The sequence below is a fragment of the Oreochromis niloticus genome, linkage group LG20 (genome assembly GCF_001858045.2).
Source record: "Oreochromis niloticus isolate F11D_XX linkage group LG20, O_niloticus_UMD_NMBU, whole genome shotgun sequence".
Classification (NCBI taxonomy): Eukaryota; Metazoa; Chordata; class Actinopteri; order Cichliformes; family Cichlidae; genus Oreochromis; species Oreochromis niloticus.
The window spans coordinates 28,690,751-28,710,954 of NC_031984.2; the positions used below are offsets into that span (position 1 = coordinate 28,690,751).

The window sequence follows — 20,204 nt, forward strand, 5'->3', positions numbered from 1 at the left end:
ATCCAAATGACACCCCAAAGCAAGTTTTAACCTTAGGCTCATTTTGGAAATGTAACAAGCGGCATGTTGTGAGCAGAAATGGTGCAGAGTCAGAAACTGAGGAGCAGCAGTGTCTGGAGGAGAAGTAGAACACAAGGCAGGCGTATGTGTGTGTGTGTGTGTGTGTGTGTGTTAGGGTTGGGGGTGGGGGGGTTACTGTGGGGATAAAGCAGGTTAAATCATGATGACGAGTGCCATCGGTGCCTCTGCCGGTGTCCTGTAAATAACGAGCCTACAGGCCTTTGCCTTAAAGGCGGCTTGCAGTTCTTCCCTCTCACACCGCCCACTGTACACACACTCTCTCGCGCGCATAGACGCGCGAACGCGAAAGCGTGCGTGCGCGCATGCACTAGAGGTGGGAGTGGATGCTCGTGTAGCTGCTGGAAGCCAGGATGGGATAATCCTGGCTCCGGGCGTTGATGCAGCTGCCGTTGCTGGATACGGAGTGGACTCGGGGCGCAGGGTGGGTCTAGTTCCCGACTGGAGCTGTGTGGACCCCGTGTCGATGTTGTCAAGCGTTCCGAGAAAGACGAGGGCGATGGCCGTGAGAGGAGTTGGTGCAGCTCTTTGAAACGTCCAGGCAAAAGAAATCGACCGTCTTCTCCCATGGAGGACAGGATTCACCGGCATTAATCTGAAGCGCAGAACCGGTGTGGAATAACTTAGGAAAGGAGGGAGAGAGGATACCGGGGCACTCCGTAGAGGATATCAGGGAAACCCTTCATTCATTTTCTTTATGGTTTCTTTAAACTGGGATACAGCTAGAGACGCAAGTGAAGGAACGGATCACTTTTGCATCGGTAATTAGGAGAAGACTGCCTCCTTGGATCGAGCGGCAGCCGCATCCGACCTACCGTGGGGGGTGGGGGGAGATCAGGATACTTGGATGGAGAGGGCGCAGTGAAGGCTAGCGGCTTGCCGTGTGTAGGAGGGGACGGAGGGAGACCGGGCAGTTTGAAGGGACGGGGAGCCAGGAGCGGCGGCGGCGGCTCCATGAGCGGCTCCTGCCGGGACAGAGCGCCCAGAGCCCAGCCGGAGCGTCTCCACCGCCGCGGGTAGAACCCCGGGCAACAGGACGGCGGCCAGTTTGGAAGTTTTGATGCATATGATCACAACCACCATGATTTTTATGATTCTTGGTGCTTCAGTTGTAATGGTAAGACACCTTCACCTCCCTCGGCCACGATCTTATTTCCTCACTGGGGCTGAGAGCCTCCCGATTTGACAGAAATACCTCACAAATGTAGGCCTATCACATTTTCAAGAAACTACAGCAGGCCTATCACTGACACGAGGAAGTAGGTTAGCCTACCTATAATTACCTGCCGTCATAAATAAATAATCTAAGTCCGTTTGAGGCAAGAGTCCCCCCTCTTAGAATCGGGAGGATCTGCCAAGACTATTTTCACTCATGTCTCTGTGGTCTTTATAGCCTGCTGTTATTTATCCTAATAGCACCTAATGAAAAGAATTATTCGCTGTCTGTGGTAATAGCCTAGCCTATTGCTTGACATGTCCCAGCTGACTGGAATGGTTCTTTGCAGGCGATAGCCTGTTTAATGGACATGAACGCACTACTGGATCGCTTTCACAACTACATCTTACCGCATCTACGAGGGGAGGACCGCGTCTGTCATTGCAACTGTGGAAGGTAAATGCCATCATCCAGCACGATATTCGGGTTAAACATGGTGTGCTTCATGGTGTGTGTGCGCGCGTGTGTGTTCTCTTCTTTAGTCGTCCATTCTTAATTGCTGAAGAGGCCTCGAAGATTTCCGGCGGTGAAGCCAAACCTGTCGGCGCTCTCACAGGCTACATAGCGACTGTCAGAGCCTTTATTATTCGCTCGATCTCACGTTTGATCGCCGTGTGCTGCTTTTTTCTTTTTTCTTTTTTATACCACCGGTGGCGGTGAGGATTTCTGATTTTGCTCCATACACGAAGGTGTGTGTCGGAGCCATAAATAGGTAATGAACTACGAGCGATGTGAGGCCGTTTCAAAAACAATCTGAGCATCAAGTGCGCCGTGCTATTCACACGCAGGCCTACACGGCAAGAATATAACCTGCTGGGGCCAATTATGATCCTAAGTGCCGAAGTGAGGTGGCTATGGCTTAGGAAGTGCTACAGGGCTGAAGGAGCTGGCTGCTCACCATCCTACCTGTTTGCTGTCACGGTGAGAGCGGGGATTGAAGTGTGGAAAAACAACAGCATGACACTCATTAATGTATTAATTCGGATTTAATGAGCATTATTACGTGTTTTCCATCATCATTAAGCACTTAATATGACACAGGCTAGATATATGGGTGAGCCATGGCACAAGTGGGCCTCTGTGTTGTGTTTTTTTCTTCTTCTTCCTCTTAACTCTCCTCAGTGCCTGAGGGTATGGCAACAATATTAGAGCAGGATTTAAAGTAAGACTCCTATTTTTCAAACGGGTGCACACCTATAGTGTCCTCATGTTGGATCCTGATTGGTCTGTGCTCTGCAGACAAGCAGCTAGGAGAACACACAGAGGCTTTAGAAGGAAGAATTTTCACTATTCATGTTGGTGCAAGCTGAACAGATGCATGCTCAAAGAAAACAGCAGCCCATAGTGTTCATACTGCAGTGAGGGGGCTGATGTGTTAGCAGTTCATTAGCAGCATTAAGAGGGCAGTTCCACAGTGTGTGTGTGTGTGTTTTCTTAGCCTCTAAATCCAGAAATGGGTCATCATCAATCATAGGCAATTATATTATGCTTGTCCAAGTCAAAGTTTTGAAAGGCGTCTAATAAATGTGATGTGATATAGTTTCCTCAAAGCCAAAATGAAAAAAAAAAAAATTGCATGTTTGGGTACAGCTCTGAGATGAGATGATGCATCACTGATGGGCTTTTTTTTCCCTGGAATATTTAGACAGGCATGTCATGTTTGCTACTGCTGAGAGAGGCCAAAGGGATTTCTTTTAAAGTAATGCAAAAAGAATAATTAAAAAAAAACCCTTGTCATATAAGTATTTCCCTAATGCATATGGCAATGATCAAATAAACCTCCATGCTAATGAACAGTATGCACAGTAAAACCTCTGCTCCTCCTGCTAGTGCTCAGGTAACCACAGTGTCTTTCACTGACCTGGAAACAGTCCTGAATGAGAGCCAGTCATCTGTTTTCACACAAACAGCAGAAACGTGGGATACGTGGATGAATAGAGCAGAGCGTTGGCTTCGCCTGCCTGCCCTTCCATCCATGAGGCGTGGAGGTGTCGGGACGCCCACAGTGCTCACCTTATCAGGATTGAGGACACAGCCAGTGTCATTTTATTTGGCAGCGCTCATGCTCTGTTTTGGATGTGGTTGTAGGATCTATGATGGGCTCAAGCCTGGCCTTACAACAGCTGCATGAAGATACAGGAGTATCTTCCCTGTCATGAGTATCTTCCCTGTATCTTTTTTATAGTGGGGGAGGGGGAAAAAGGTGCACAAGAAAACTTATGTGCTACAAGAAACTTACAAGCATTAATGCAAGGTCCTTCTTCAGGGGAAAGAAATGACCCTGGATAGACATTTTCGGTTATCTTTACACATTGCTTAGCATTTCTTTTTAGATGTTTTCCTGTTAATGGACTTCAGAGGCTGCTTTGATCCCCCATGTGGTCATACTTCTTTAGCAAGATGCTTCAGGTGCTCATCTGCAAGATCTATTTGTGTTTTAAAGTGCTGTAGAGTTCCTGCAGCGCAGTGTCCAGAGATTATCTGTCAGTCACGCAGCTTGGGTGGAATTTACATTAATGAAGTTCAAATTTGTGTTTTTCTCTGTAGCTGTTCATGGTACAGAGAACAGAGTCATACCTTAACTTTTAACGCGCTTTTAACAGTCTTAACTATAGTAATGTCAGAGACAGAGAAATCTAATCAAACAGTTGCGAGCCATTCAGATTTACAGAAGTTAGAAGCTATTTTAAATTGCTGCAGCATGTCTTTAGTCTAGCAGGTCTTCACAAACCTCCTTCAGTCCATGCCTGCTATCAAAGTAATGTCCCAAAGAGTGTGAGTGCATCTGGACTCACTTCCAGCAGGTAAATCTCTCAGCTCCCGCTGCGTTCCCTCACCGTGTTTGTCAGACAGCTGCCTGTGTTGTTATATTGAAAACGCCTTCATCCCCTCCCAGGAGGCCAGGTAATACCTGTATAGTGAGGCTTTCACATCAAGTGGATCTATTTTACAGTGGCGGGGAGGGCAGTTCTGGACAATGAGGCAATGTGATAGCCACAGCTAGTTACTTACTACAGTAGTGGATGTGCAGAGCTTTATGGATGTTCTTTTATTCTTTATTCAGATCCCCACTGTTATATATGTCTATATGTACACACTCTCTCTCAATATATATATATACATATATACACTGGTATCTGTCTATCTATCTATCTCTCTCTATATATTTACTTGTAATGCAGCATGAGCTGTCCTCTTCCTCTCAGTGCATTATGGGTGGAACATTTCCATGCGTTCCCCTGTGAGATGTGAACACCTGTTTAGTAGCAATCAGGCATCCTGTGAATTTGTGGTAAAGGAATAAAATTGCCTTCTTTCTTGCTTCTCTTATTTGGAGCAAATTAAGGAGACTTTCTAACAGGAGCTGGTTTGGCTTTAAAATACACTTTTAATTCCAAAGTAAAGTGAAAAAACAATCAAACTGATGTTTACAAGATCACTCCAGAACCCCCAGTACAGTTTGCATTATATACCTGTCCTATTTGCTCAGGAAGGCTTTTATTGAGCTGGTAGAATATGGGAGTAAATGCCTTGCTTAGAGGCACTTCAACTATCGTCCCTGAGAGAGGCAGAAACCCTTCTGTGTTCAGTCCTTGAGCTGCTTCTCCAAATTCAAAAATCACAACTCAGCCGTGAATTTTTCTGCCTAAAGTGCAGCCCCGAGATACCCATGGGTTCCCTGAGAATGCTTCTGGGGTTAACAGCAAAGTGCGGATTTGTGCAATCTTATCATAATTTAGAAATCTCCAGACAACCCCCTAGTTAGAGGGGTTATATAAGATGCAAACATAGAGCATATTTAACTCTTCCACCACTTTGCCCTGTCTGCCCTCGCCCCCAGGCATCATGTCCACTATGTAATCCCATACGATGGGGACCATTCCTTGGTGGACTCTTCAGAGAACTACTTTGTGAGTGACAGTGTGACCAAGCAGGAGATGGACTTAATGCTGGGACTGCTACTGGGCTTCTGCATCAGCTGGCTGCTGCTGTGGCTGGATGGAGTCCTACACTGTGCCGTCAGGGCCTGGAGGGCGAGCCGATACTACGGTAAGACAGACGCTGCCTGCTGTTTATCTGCGACTTATACGCAAGCTCAGCAATACTTTAATATCATATAAGTTTTTATTCATTTTAGTTGAACACCCTGAGGCACAAATGCTTGAAAGACTGGAAAAAAATGTAATATGTAATGAAATAACATGTATTTTATTGCAGGGTAATAGCAAAAACGCAGAAAGATCTTTTCGTGTAACCGCCATGTATCTGCATCTCTAAGTGCTTGCCAGGTTAACACAGCAGTTGGTAGAGCTCTGGAAAATGACCTTCCCCCCCATTGCTTGGCCCACTTTTGGCTCTTCTTGCTGATTTTTTTCTCAGTTTACTGCGACCTCTTGGAAAAAAATCACAGCGAAACCTTCCAACTGCGATGATTCAGACGTAGGCACATCAGACGCACCAGCTGAGCTGAAGCTAAATTTAAATGGCTGTCCTCTTCTTCTTCTATTTTTTTCTTTTTGGACAGTCTACATATCTCACACCTTATTTCACTAATAATACTTAATTTGTTTGCAGGAAACAGCAGTCATATGCTCATGTAATGGCACTGTCATTAAGTGTAATTTCTGTGCTCGGGATGTATTCAGCTCATTACTTGATAGGACGACATAAAATCACTCTTTAATGTTGTCTTTCCCAAACTGCTGACACACATTAAACTCCCTGCAGGTATGTCATTTTTAAATACATTAGTGCAATCACTTGTGTCTATCGCTGCATGCTGGTATGTTATTCAGCATCAGCCTCTGAGCCCAAATGTTGTGTTAGCATTAAGCCGAATTGAACAGCTGACATCTTCGCTTGGATTAAAGTTCACGTATTTAGGCTCAGTTTACCTGACAAGAATTAAGCCTAGTTCTACACATAGACGTTTTTTGTTTGTTTTTTTGCATTGGAAGATTTGTGTCCTTTTAGTCTAGGGCCAGGTTTACATCCAGTGTCTGGATAAATGGCTCGAAGAGAAAAGTTCTTTTTAGGGTCTGTAATAAGTTAGAGCTTTAATTATCTCATTGGGGATGCTATAAGAGCAAAATAGCAATGCAAGTGAAACATAATATTAATGGGATTTTAAATATGTAATATAGATGATACAACCTCCAATTAAAACCTCCATTCGGTTGAACTTAATTGGGACGACTAGACAAAGTGCCTTTGCAGGGTCCGACTTAGCAAATTAACAATTATGATTATGACATTCGTGGCTAGATAACTTCCTTGTTTGAAAGTTCAGCCAAGCATAAGTGTAGACTAATAATAAATAATGAACTTGCCTAACACTTTTTTCCAAAACAAGTAAACAGCGCAAGAGGAAATGAAAAACAAAACTTTGGGGAAAATGTATGGATAAGCTGAGTGTTCAGAGCGGATCTATAGGAAAATGCTAACATTGCAAGCCTGAGATGCATTGACTTTGTCCTTTAAAAGGTTCTGATCTCAACGGAGATTTTCCAAGCAGCAGTCATGGGGTTAACCAGTCACACCATATCAGTTGTTCAATTACCAGGTAGGCTCTAAATGGAGATGAGGATTTAGGTAATATGCTAGATTTGATTGATTGGCTTGAGAGCAGTGCTCTGAAACAACTGTAATATGTTGATGTCTCTTCTACAATGACTGCAGACCTAGAGCAACGTGACCTTTATGGAGGCTCCAAAAGAGAGAAAAAGAAATCTCAACTTAATAAACCCCCCTTCTTAAATCAAACTTCATCCCTTCAATAAAACTTTTAATGACAGGCCTGCATTTTTGGTTGTGTTACATGACATCATTAATATTGCTACGTGGAGATTTGTATATTGTGAGACATTTTTCTATGCTAACATTTTCATTTTGCTTTACAGTTTGGTTGAGTTACATAAAAATGGAATCTCACAGTCATACATCCCAAGACTAGCTTCTTATTACAGAACAATTAGGGACCAAGGATAGACTCTTGAGGAACTCCAGAAAAAGTAAAGACCGTTTTATCTTTTTGTGCATTTTGCACCACATCACTGGTGCTAAAAATATTCAAATAACTGGTTTAAATACTTACAAAGGTGTAAAACGCAAAGGTGTACTAAAATATCTTTAGATGTACTGACTTTCCAGAGTTTCTGCCGGTGGAGTAGTATCCACTGACAGCTTTAAAGCGGCTCCAGCATTTAACTCATTAAAGAACGACAATTAGACGCTAAAATTCAAAAGATTTTGATCACAGCTCCATAGCATATCTATAAAGGTGCATTATGCATCAACACTTCTTCTTTATGTACAAAAGTGAAGCCAACTTATCTCAGAAATAAGAGCTGCCATCTTGCACTTGTGAGTGTATCCGCTGTAGTAACTGGGGACATTGTGCCGATGCCCCACTTAACACAGGATTTAATGGAAGTTGATGTAAGCAGCACAGAAATATTTTGGCTTCACTTTTGGGAAGCTGTTGTGACCTCCATAGTGGTATTTTCTCATATAACTTTCATTTATTCCAACATGTATTATGTTTACCAATAATAATGAAAGACAGTTCATAAAATCTACATCCTACATCTGCTATTGGAACATCTTTGTGATCAAGTAGTTGTGTTTTCCCAGCTACACTGACAGCAAACATGAATCTGGGCTCTTGATTATGAGTCCTTCATAGTAGAAATATCAGCCAACGCCATCAACAGATCCTCTGTTCTGTTCATCTCTCCCACTTAGCCATGTGAGTGTGATATTAAACCAGCATGTTCATGATCAGAGCCCAGAAACCAAAGCAGCTGAAGCAAATTCAGCCATCATTATACTTCCATGTTTTTTTGGTTGTGACATATTAAAAAATTATAAAATGTAAAAAAAAAAAAAAAAAAAAAAACTTCACTGAAGGTGTTTCCAGTAATATGCTGATTAGACCTCCTCTTCAGCTGAAGGTGGGCGGAGCTGTCCTAGGATTTACGTGAGGTCACCAGACTAAATGAACTACAAAGAATGGCTGTGCTCCATTTGGCTGTGACGCTTATTAAGCAGTTGCAAGGTCGGGAAACCTTTTTAAATGGAGTCCAGGCGCGATATGAGGTGGCCGGTTCAATTTAAATCAATATCAGTCAGTTAAAGCAATCTTTTCAGAGGCAGTACCTTTTTCCACATGAATTCAGACATTCACTCACACACACACACACACACACACATGCGCACACGCACACGCACACAAACAGCAACATGAAATATGTGTTTACTGAGATGCTTTTAACACGGATACACAGACTAATCAGTTCACGTTAGCGTGTGTCATTCTGTATCTGTAATAGAGCTGCAGTGTACACCACACACTACAACACTGTGCACTCAAGAAAGCTAACAAGAGAGGCGTTTCAGTGGAAGGTGTTAGTTACTGGAAGGTGTAACTTTGTGAGTTGGATTACATGGATACTCTAATAGTCTTTCTAGCAGCAAGTTTTGCCACTTTGGAAGCAACATTGTTATTTGGAAAGTTAGTTTGAAGCATTGCCTAAATAAGCTTTAATCACAATGGTCACTAAGACATAAAAACTGCATGTATAGAGTCACTAATCCAATCTGATAAAAATGCTTATAAAGTTTCTGACTTTGCTCCAAATGATGGTTTTAAAGAGCTCTTTCCCCTTTGGAAATTATACTTCTACTACCATCCTTGCTCATCAAGTGCTATATCTCTGGCTCTCCAAGATCTTTGCTTAAAAGTATAATAATGAAGCGCGTGGGAGCATCAGCGCAGTGGATGACAAAAAGGAAAACTGTCACCGTTGATATTACACAGAATGATGCGGTGGAAGTGCTGGTAGTTAACTGTTTAATGAGGGAAATCTGACCAAACTATTTTTCATTTTAAAGCAAACATTGCTGTGGTGTGATCATCAGTGTGATACACAGTGATGGGTGAAAAATCAAAGAAAAGCCTGAATCTGTGACCCCTACAGTGAAGGGATCCAGTGTCTCTGTGATGCTCTGTTGTATCCACTTAGCACGACGGGTCACTGCAAATCAATTCAGAGATATTCCAGATTGTCAACCTTCAAGAAAGCAATCCACAGGGCAGGAGATGTTGCTAAATGGCTTCACAGGTATTAAATTGAGTCTTTAATGTCAGTTATTCTTTTAATTTGTCATCCATATGTGTAAGAAAACACACACACACACAGCAATCACCAAGACTGGTTTAAACCAGGCTTGAAAAACAGAGAGTGAGATGACTTCACTCCCACCATCTGCTGTGCTGTAGTGAATGCTACATTCCCACATATCGTGTGTTTAAATCCAACTGAGTGTGATAGTTGCCTCTTTATTTCCCATCCTCTGTCGGCACGCTCCCTCCCTGAAATATCTGTCTCATTTCTCTCCCCATCTCCTCCTGACAGATGAAGGATGCATGTTACTTTTGCAAAAGAAAGCAAACGCGGCAGATTTAATGAGACAGAACATGTGCTCTACAGCTCGCCGGCACTGTTAGGCCTGTGCGGGCTCGAGCAAAGAAAGGAAAAAGCTTTCAGTGGTGCCAAAGTTAAACAGCCATTAGACGCACGTGTGAAATCATGACATGACAGCATGAAGTCCCTCACAGCTCGTCTTGAGCAGAGAGCTGAGCTGAAACATGCGAAATACACGATTCATCTGCGTGCACCGGGGGAGATGCTCAGTGAGCTGGGTATTGATGTTACTGGATTGCAGTGCTTTAGTTTCTCGCGATCATGGTGGGTTCTCAGCCTTTTCCCACCCCGCCAGGATTGAAGTCATGTGAGGAAACGCTCATGAACATTTAGCAATTCTTTTGCTGCAGTTGAAACATGGAGAAAACTGCACTATCCTGTTGTCTCTATGCTGTAGCGGGTACAGAGCGTTTGGGGCAGGCCCCACGATGAGGAAGTGGCCTGGATCTTCAGTTTTCAGGATAAAGTAGGTGATATGTGACCTGGATACTGGGACCGCTATGGAAAAGCTCCCCAGGCGGGATGGGAAGCTGTCAAGAGCTGATCAAAGAGTGACAGTGATTTTAAAATGCACTAATATGGGGCTTTAGGGTGGAGGTTTTACCATTCGTTTGCAGCTATAATGAACAATGTGCTCGAATAGTAAAAGCTTTGATGTTTACTGGCTGCTGCTGCTTTGCACAGAGTCATGGAAGTGAGAACAATGCTGGTTTTCTGCAGTGCATTAGTACAACAGCGCAAAAATGCATCATCATAAAAAAAAACACCCAGGGAAAGGAGAACATCCATATTCATTAGCAGCACTTATAGAATGGGGAGAATAGTTTGGGCTTTTTTGGCACTTGGAGGGAATACCCCTCATTTCTCTGTATGTGCCGGTGCTAGGTCACACTCGTTTAGCCTCCCCAAGATGAGGAGTGAAGGTGAGGCTGACAGAGCGGGGAGGAGAGTGTGTGTGATGGTGGGGAGCAGGATGGAGATGCTGTCACATCCCCACCCCCACTTTATACACACACACACACACACACACACACACACACACACACACACACACACACACACACACACACACACACAAACTCCCCTCCAAAGCTAAAAATAGAACGAGTGAGAGAGCAGCTGGAATAGCAAGTGAGAAACGCGCACAAACACATGCGCGCACACGCACTCACGCATACACAGCGCACTCAGATGCACACTGTTCCCTTTTTTCCTCCTCCTAATTCCTCGTCTAGCTCCTCCCTCTCTCCCCCTCTTCTTCACTTATTGAATCTACTCCTGTCCATTTCCTTTACAGTGCTTCCTGCTGCAAATACATTTTCCTGTTAGGCGTTCACGGCAAGGCAGCAATAACTCCAAAGGCCAAACGGAAAAAACGCAGCAACGATCACACAAATTGAGAAAACGATGACTTAGCACCCCCGCCAACCCCCGCCGCTTTAAATTTAAAGCATAACAATTGTATCTCTGCTTCCCTCTTCTCCTGCCATGCATTATCATTCCTCCGGACTCCATCTCCACCTCCACCCTTTTATTCAAATGAGAGAAACCTGTCTTGGTTGCCCCTTTTCCTTTGGATACCCTTCAGAGCAGTCCTTGTGGACAGCATACCCATTCACAGCTATAAATAACTCTCTCTTTCTCTCCCTCTCCTCCTCACCTCCTCTCATCCACAGAACACAGTTCCCCCCCCCACCACCAGCTCTTGCCTAACTTCACCACCACCCCCTCTTTTCTTGCTCATCCTCTAGCAGGGCCATTTGCTATACTGGGTTTGCTGTCTGGGGCTCTCCCCTCCTCTCTCTCTGCTGTCTCTGTGGACCTCGCGCCGCCTCGCCGGCTCCAGTTTATAACCTGACAAGCACAAATGTCTGCCCCGCCACTCCCCTCCTCACATTATGCACCTCGGATTTGCAAAAAAATAAATAAATAAATAAAATAAAAAAATCCCACTTTGTTTCCCGGCACAGACACAAATTTCACGGCAGGTCGGCCTTTGAGACACGTATTATATACGTGTGATGTGCTGGCTGCTAATTGGGTGGAGTCAGATGGATCCGTTGTGTCTTAAATATGTATAATGTCATATGTGAAATCCATTTTGGTGTATGGCAGCGATGCCAGGACACAGTCACCGATGTAACAGTCGAAGCACAAATGTGAAAGCTCAAGGGCAATGCCGCGGCGCACTTGAAGACAGTGACGCCATTTACAGTTCACATGCAATATTTCAAACTTTCTTTTTTTTTTATTCTCGTCTCGGTTTCTCCGTCTTAAACAGCTCGCCTCTGCTCCACGGAATAAAACGCTACATCTGTGGTGAAGACAAAATAAAAATGTAACATCGTTGTGCAAAATTCACAGACATAAACTGACTTCTTTTATTTATTAATTTTTTTTTTATGTTTTATGTGTAATAAAATGTGATATATATACATTTCCTTTCCTTTCATTACTCATGCTTATACCAGGCGGAAGAGGAACATTACTCGTCTGATTCTCTTTTTGTTTGTTTGTTTGTTACATTAAGCTCGTCCATCTTTGAGAGTTACACACCGTAAGTTTACCCGTTTGGCCATCGAAACATTTAGCTCAGAATTTTGTCCATTTCAGAGCAGAAAAGTGACCCGTGAGCCATCACAGTTCTCGTCATCTTGTCTCCGAGGATGAAAAATAGAAACTCTTAATGGACAAATCGACGCGCAAACCTTTGCTTTTAAAGCCAGTGTGAGTCAGGCCAAAATGTATTTATATTTTCAGTCAGTTTCCACAGCACAGTTTGCTAATTTCAAGTTTTTCCCCCACAAATGTCTTTACTGAATTCATGCAATTAATGCCTAGATAAAGAGAACAAAGAAATAAACAAATAAAAAGTCGACTGAGGATCATCTTAATAAATAATTCTCCATTGCAACATGTTTATCGTGCACAACTGCTTTAGAACACGTCTGGAAATCACAAAAATCTACTAAAAGATAGATCATCAGATATCACTGACACTGACGTCACATCAATTTTAGCAGCTGGATTGTAGATAATTCAGGAAGAGCCCCAATACTCTGAAAGAGTGAATGTTTCCTCCTGATAACTTTTTGTCTTATTTAATTCTTCTAATAAGAAGGGTATTTGTCAGCAGATATTACAGTGCAAACAACACTTCGTGGAGGAGGTTGACTCACACTCATGTAAATATCCAGATAAATAAACAGATACACCAAAGACTCATCATGCAGGTTGTATTGGCAAATTTCACCAGTATAAACTAATGGCATTTACCACAAAGGGTTTTTTAATTTTTCTTTAATTTCAGTTGGTTTTGTAAGTACAGATTCTTGATTTTTTTTCTTTCTAGTTCAAAAAAGTTTAAGAAAGAAAGATCATGACATTAACGAGCTAAAAGGAGGTTCACGGGTCTGAGATCAGTCCAGCTTGTGTGTCTGGTTGCTGATATGTCTTGTATACTCTGTGACAGCCAGTGGGCTGGCCTTGTGTTTTGCTTTTGCTTTTACCTGTTTTTGCAGGTAGGTGGAGCTGACCCAATTACAGATGCAGCACACCTGAGTAGGCCAGTCCCAGTGCATATAAAAGACACTTTGACTGAACCAGCTGGCTCTCTCTTGCTCTGACTGGCTCTGTCTCTGGCTCCCGTCTTGTTCGTTTGGAAGTTTCAGTTATGGCTGTTATGTCCTTTACATTGTGTTTAAGTTACTTTACCTTATTTTCATTAAATATGTTTTACAGCCTTTAGAAGCCTGTGTGTGGTCTCCCATTTGTTTGTCACTTCCTATGAGCCGGGTTGTGACAAATGGGGGCTCGTCCGGGATATTACCCTGGTTTGGTAAGCTTTCTGACGTTTGATTGAGAGCTGGTCTGTTTGCAGCTGATTGCAGCTAGTGCTGTTTGATTTCATCTATTTGGCTGGCTTTGTCTGGTTGTGTCTTGGCTAGGCCTTGCTTTGTAGGCAGTTGTTGAGTTAATTGCTGATGCGTTTGGTTATTTGTGGTGGTTTGATGTTCTGGGTTTGCTGTGTGTTTTGTTTGGGAGGCCGTTTTGTTAGGGGGATTGAGTGGAGGCAGTCATGTTAACACTGATGTTTTCCTATAGGCTTAGGTTTGGTGGAGCTAGTGCTGATGTGCTGTCTTGAGTCAACTTTGGAGCATATGAGCTGTATTGATTGTTGAATGTGCATAAGTTAAAACCAGTGCTTTCCCTGTTAGGTTGAAGGAGTGTTTCTCTCTTGAGACTCATTCATTGACATTTCTGTTGCGGTGAACACGGTTAGAGCAGTCGTCTCGGGAGCACGTCCCCAGAATTGAGGGGGTCGCTGTTTGTGCAGTTGCCCTTCTCTTTCTGGTGGTTTTTAGTGCGTAAGTACCCACCGTAAGTAACTGCATGAAGACTAGGCTTCAGTTACGTAGATTTTGGTTAGGCAGTTAGTGGGGAAGTGCTGATTTCACTTGCATTTCAAGATCAATACTTTGCTGTTATGGCTACAGTTGATGCTTTTGTTCAGTCTCCATCGGAGGAACTCTTAAACAGTTGTACTAAAGAACAACTGTTGAAACTTGTTGAACATTATGATGTAGACGTTGGGGAAATCTGACTATCAACCTGGCAAAATGTGAATTTGCAAAAGCAACTGTGACCTATCTTGGTAAGGTTGTGGGCCAAGGTTATGTGAGGCCGGTTGATGCAAAGGTGTTGGCCATCAAAGAGTTCCCTGTTCCAGTAACCAAAAAAGAACTCATGAGATTTTTGGGTCTGGTCGGTTATTATCGTTGTTTTTGTCGAAACTTTTCAACAGTGGTTGCTCCTCTGACTGATTTGTTGAAGGCCAAAGTAAAGTTTATTTGGTCTGCAGCATGCCAGCAAGCTTTTCGGGATGTGAAAGCTTTACTGTGCTCTGAACCTGTGCTTTTAGCACCTCGTCTGGATCAGCCCTTCAAGCTGTATGTAGATGCAAGCCACATTGGTGCAGGTGCTGTTCTAGTCCAAGCTGACAAGCAAGGTACTGAACATCCAGTTAGTTTCTATTCCAAGAAGTTCAACTCCCATCAGCTGAACTATTCAGTCATTGAAAAGGAAGCTTTGGCATTAATTTTGGCCTTGCAGCATTTCAGAGTATATTTGGATTCTGCTCGGCCTATTGAGGTATTCTCTGACCATAACCCTCTCACCTTCTTGAACTCATTGCAGAACCCAAATCAGAGGCTCATGCGGTGGGCTCTCTTTTTGCAGCCTTACACTTTGGACATCCAGCACATTAAGGGCAAAGATAATGTCTTGGCAGATGCTTTGTCCCGTGCCCCTTTGTAACCAGCAGCTTCACTCCTCATATGTTTTGAAGTATGTCCTCTCCAGTATCGTTTTCCTTCCTCTTAAATTGCTCCTAGGTACCAAGGTTGCTGAGGTTGGAGATGTGCTGAAGATGAAAGGATTTTCAGCATGGAGAAAGGTGTTGCGTGGGTGTACATGGTACATGTTCTTCTAGCTGCAAATTCATAATGTAAATGATTGTGTTTGTCCACTCAGGGTAAGACCCTGTTCTATGGGGGGGAGTGTGACAGCCAGTGGGCTGGCCTTGTGTTTTGCTTTTGCTTTTACCTGTTTTTGCAGGTAGGTGGAGCTGACCCAATTACAGATGCAGCACACCTGAGTAGGCCAGTCCCAGTGCATATAAAAGACACTTTGACTGAACCAGCTGGCTCTCTCTTGCTCTGACTGGCTCTGTCTCTGGCTCCCGTCTTGTTCGTTTGGAAGTTTCAGTTATGGCTGTTATGTCCTTTACATTGTGTTTAAGTTACTTTACCTTATTTTCATTAAATATGTTTTACAGCCTTTAGAAGCCTGTGTGTGGTCTCCCATTTGTTTGTCACTTCCTATGAGCCGGGTTGTGACAACTCTAACTGGATTTAGAAGCAGAAAACCAGGCTAAGAAGGATTTTAGGATTTTACACTATTGTGTGTGTTGAGCTCATGAGTGTGTCGTCTAGCTACTCGGCTTTGGTGTCTTTAAACGCCTGCATTCAGCTGCTTACATCGACACAACTGCATGTGCGAGAGACAGTGCAGCTTAATAATATAAACCACATACTCACGTCCCCATACTTTGTGTTAACATCATCGCTGAGGCATTTTCTTTAGTCCACACATTCATCTCTGAAAGGTCCTGCTGTCTAGCAGCTCAGTCTTTTGGCTGTTTTTATATGAAATATTGACATGTTCGTGTTTTGGGGTCTTTTAAAAGACTCAAACTCTGAGTTCCTCCATCACATATAGAAACGACACAGAAAAAACAATCTGTTTTCAGATTGAATTTCTCATTCCCATAGAACATTTCCTATTTATGTTTCATATAAGGCTTGAATACTACTACTACTACTACTGCTAATAATAATAATAAATTTTATTTATAGGCGCCTTTAAGACCCTCAAGGTCACCTTACATTAGCACAGAACAGTAGCAACAATACAATATAATAAAACATGGCAAAATAAACTTTAAACATAAGGTAAATAAGAAAGAGAGGGGAAAAAACAAGCATGAAAGTATAAAAGCAGGTATAAAAGCTGAGCACGGTAAAAATGGACCAAGGTGTATAATGAGGTGTATGCAATTCTGAATAGATGGGTTTTGAAACGTGATTTAAAAGTAGAGAGACAGTTTGTAGTCTGGAGATCTGGTGGAATACTAACATGTTACATATAGGAATTCGGGGATCTATGTGTTGCTATAGTTTTACCTCGATTAGTGGTTCAGCTAAAAGTACTTTGAATTAATTTTGTTAGTATCCTACTGTACTATAATCAATGACTGGCAACTGATGCAGAACCTCAGTGTAATTTCATTAAAAGGACTGCCCTAATTCTGGCTTGAAAGCGTCACACAGTTGGTGCATATTTGTTGCCTGTACGTCCATGATTTGAATCTCCCGTTCCACCACATCACAAAGGTGCTTTATTGGATTGAGATGTAGTGACTGTGGAAGGCGTTTGAATGCAGTGAACTCATTGTCATGTTCAAGAAACCAGTTTGTGGTGATTCGAGCTTCTTGAAATGGCATTATTTTGCTGGAAAGCAGCCATCAGAAGATGGGTACACGTTCAAAAAGGGATGAAATTTGTCAGAGGCAGTACTCAGGTGTGGTGTTTAAACAATGCTCCGTTTATACTAAGGGACCCAAAGCATGCCAAGAACCCCCCCCCCCCCCCCCCCCCATGCTATTACACCGCCAGCAGCATCAACCAGTGATACAAGGCAGGATGGATCCATGCTTTGATTTTGTTCACACCAAATTCTAACCCTACTGTTAAATTTGTCGCAACAGACATCAAGACTCATCAAACCAGACGACGTTTGGTGAGGCTATGGAAATTGTAGTCTCAGTTACCTGCTCTCAGCTGACAGGTGTGGTCTTCTGCTGTTGCAGCTGGTTTGCTTCAAATTTTTATATATGTTGTGCATTCAGGGTGCATGCATGACTCCTCTACTGTATATCTTAATGGCTACAAGTGGTTATTTGAGTTACTTAAGTTTTGCTACCAGTTCAGAGCAGTCTGCCTATTCTCCTCTAACACCAAGACATTTTTGCCCAGAGAGCTACTCACTGGATATTTTCCCTTTTTCAGACCATTGTCTGTAAACCTTAGAGATGGTTGTGCAGGAAAGTCTCAATAGATCAGCAGTTTGTGAAATATTTGAACTTCAGCAAGGCGCCTTGACCATGGCTAAGTGCATTGACTAGCTGCCATGTGATTGGCTGATTAGATATGAACAATTATCAACAATCAGATGAACAAAGGGACTAGGTTATTAACGACCCCCAATGTTTTTGCTTTTTTTGTTTTCTCAGTTTGGTGGTTGAGCAGGTAAATCGGCCCATGTGATTCCATACCTTCTACACTTTTAGAAACAAATTAAATTATGATTTCCAATAAAAAAATAAATGACTTACTCAGTCACACGTAACTTATTTTCATCTTTCTTCTTCAGATACTCCATCCTGGTCATGGCTGCCCCAGTTCTGCAACCTTCGAGACCTCCGTCGCCGAGCCCAGCTCAGACAGCTGGAAGACTCCAGCGGCAACATGGTCCACATCAAGCAGAAGCTCTACCACAACGGCCACCCAAGTCCCCGCCACCTCTGACTCTAAAGCAAAACAACAAAAAAGAATAAACTAAACAAAAATAATATAGACGACCCCTGCCCCTCCCCTTGTACCCCTCTTCTCCTCCCTTCCAAAACACCTCTGACCCTTCCCAGCTGCCCCAAGGCCAACTGTTGCCTCAGAGACCCTGAAAAACTGCCCTCCCACTATTCATAACATGGCCCTCCAAAACCCCAATGACAGGACTTTCTTTTAACTAAAACCAGTCCCTGTCAGCACCTAAAAAAATTAATTTATCAATTAATTAATAAAAAGAAGTCCCAAAATGGAGCAAGATGACGATTATTTGTTGCCACTAAAATCTTGTCTTATGTCCATGTCCACCATTGTGGGAGGAAGAAGAAAAAAAAAACATTTTTAAGGGTGTTTTTTTCTGTATAGAGACATTTTCTGTGTTCATTGTTAAACTTGGCATGCTCTTTTAGAACAGGGTAAGATGTGGGTAGTGTATGGAACGGGGCGGCAAGACAGGTGTCATTATATATATATATATACACATATATATATATATATAATATAATTTTTTTTTCTCTATTGGGTGGGACCAGGATTTTGTTGGCACAGGGTAGGGTGAGTGAGACTGGCGGGTGGGTGGGTTTTTGTGACGGTTAGAATGCTGCTTCTGTAAATAGTTAGAAAAACAGGCAAGTGGGATCTGACAGTGTTTAAAAAGGGGGGGGGGTGTCGGGGGGTTCTGTGTGAGTCTTTCATCAGTAGAAAAATGAATGATGGGACTGTGGGTAAAGTTTGTAGGAATGGGAAAAGCAAGACGAGACTGTTTGGAAAACTGGATGTGAAACCATGTGATTTCTGCTAAAAACATACACACACACACACACACACACACACACACACACACACATATATTAATTAGCTTTGTTACTTAGTGAATTAACTGAATGTATTAATTTTTCCTGTAAATATGTGAGGGAGAGGGGAGCGAGCATGGTTGTGATCCGGGTTCTCTTTGCTACATTATTGTTGTTTAGTAGACACTGGAGGAGAAATAAATGCCAGCCAAGATGAGTCAGTTCAACACAGTTACGCACACATTTACACACACACACACACACACACACACACACACACACACACACGCACACACGCCTGCCCATGTTCCCCTCACTGTGGGGAGCACAGTTCAATTTTCTTTATCCAATTCCCTCTCACTTATCAGGAGCAACCAGCCTATCAGCAGAGGGAACCCTCACCCAGCCCCCCCTCCCCTCACCCTCTCTGTCCAGACATTGCTGTTGTGAGGATGAAATGTCTGTTTTATTAAAAGTGCCATTGAAGCACAACAGTGACCTCTGATGTTTGATTGTGTCATTCCAATCATATGAGCGCAGATGAGGACGCGTTCTCATAGCGAGGGGTGATTTCGGAGCACCACCAACAGACTGATTATACAGAGAGGTCCTGCTGACAACTTCAGTTTGGTTTATTATTATTCAAATAGAAATTTCTAAAGCACTGACTAACAACACTTCTGCCGTGACTAACAATGCCAGCGACACCCGGATGTAACTGAGAAAAGCCCTCCATCATTATCCAGTGGAGCATAATGACAGCTTCTGGAGGCAGCGAGGACATTTAAAAGAATACTTTGGCCCTAATGTATATGTTACCAGATACATGTCCTTCAGTCACCATCAACAGATGCTGGCTCCACGTGCACTCACAGTGTCTAATTGTGCATAAGTTGACATATTTTAACCAAATGTTTCATTTCAGTCTGCAAGCCAAAAATCTGTTTTATGAGGAGATGGAAAATCTCTTCTGAAAAGCTGGACTCAGCAAATGATTGGCTAGTTTTGTGACAAATTATTGATTATTTTGTTCCAGTGATTATTAGGCTAAATACTGTTTTAAAGTGTACACACAGTCAGACTTTGGAAACAGCACATGAGTATAAGGAAATACAGGAAGAGGGAATGCAAAAGTTGGCCTATCCCAGTTGTTCAAACATCCTACAGCCCAGAATCTAAAGATTATTTTTATCTTGTTGTTTACAGCAAATGAAATATACCATGTTGGTAACAGAATATAGAATCTCTATACTTACAGGATGTGATCAAAGATCCTCAGTGGTCATTTTGTTGGCTTTGGCTTATGAACTCTGATGTGCTGAAAGGAACTTCCCATCTTCATTGCTGGTAATCTGAGAGGCAGACTAACAGACTGTATATAAAAGATGGTTACGCCCCCACTTTGACGTCACCCATTGGTTTAGATTTAGAAAGTCCAGTATAGCC

General features: G+C 42.8%; 1 protein-coding gene across 1 annotated transcript; it reads left to right on the forward strand.

The window, feature by feature from the left end:
- The first annotated feature begins 348 nt into the window (after window positions 1-348).
- On the forward strand, window positions 349-19,256 carry tmem240a (transmembrane protein 240a). The gene is made up of 4 exons (XM_003449150.5): window positions 349-1,195; window positions 1,584-1,690; window positions 5,136-5,344; window positions 17,774-19,256. The coding sequence occupies exons 1-4, from the start codon at window positions 1,139-1,141 to the stop codon at window positions 17,926-17,928; spliced, it is 528 nt and encodes a 175-aa protein (XP_003449198.2). The 5' UTR covers window positions 349-1,138; the 3' UTR covers window positions 17,929-19,256.
- The last annotated feature ends 948 nt before the right edge of the window (window positions 19,257-20,204 follow it).

Coding starts and splice junctions, on each gene's coding strand:
- tmem240a (XM_003449150.5), top strand. CDS start 1,139: ATGCATATGATCACAACCACCATGATTTTTATGATTCTTGGTGCTTCA. Junction 1,691..5,135: donor TGTCATTGCAACTGTGGAAG/GTAAATGCCATC, acceptor CCTCGCCCCCAG/GCATCATGTCCACTATGTAA. Junction 5,345..17,773: donor GAGGGCGAGCCGATACTACG/GTAAGACAGACG, acceptor TTTCTTCTTCAG/ATACTCCATCCTGGTCATGG.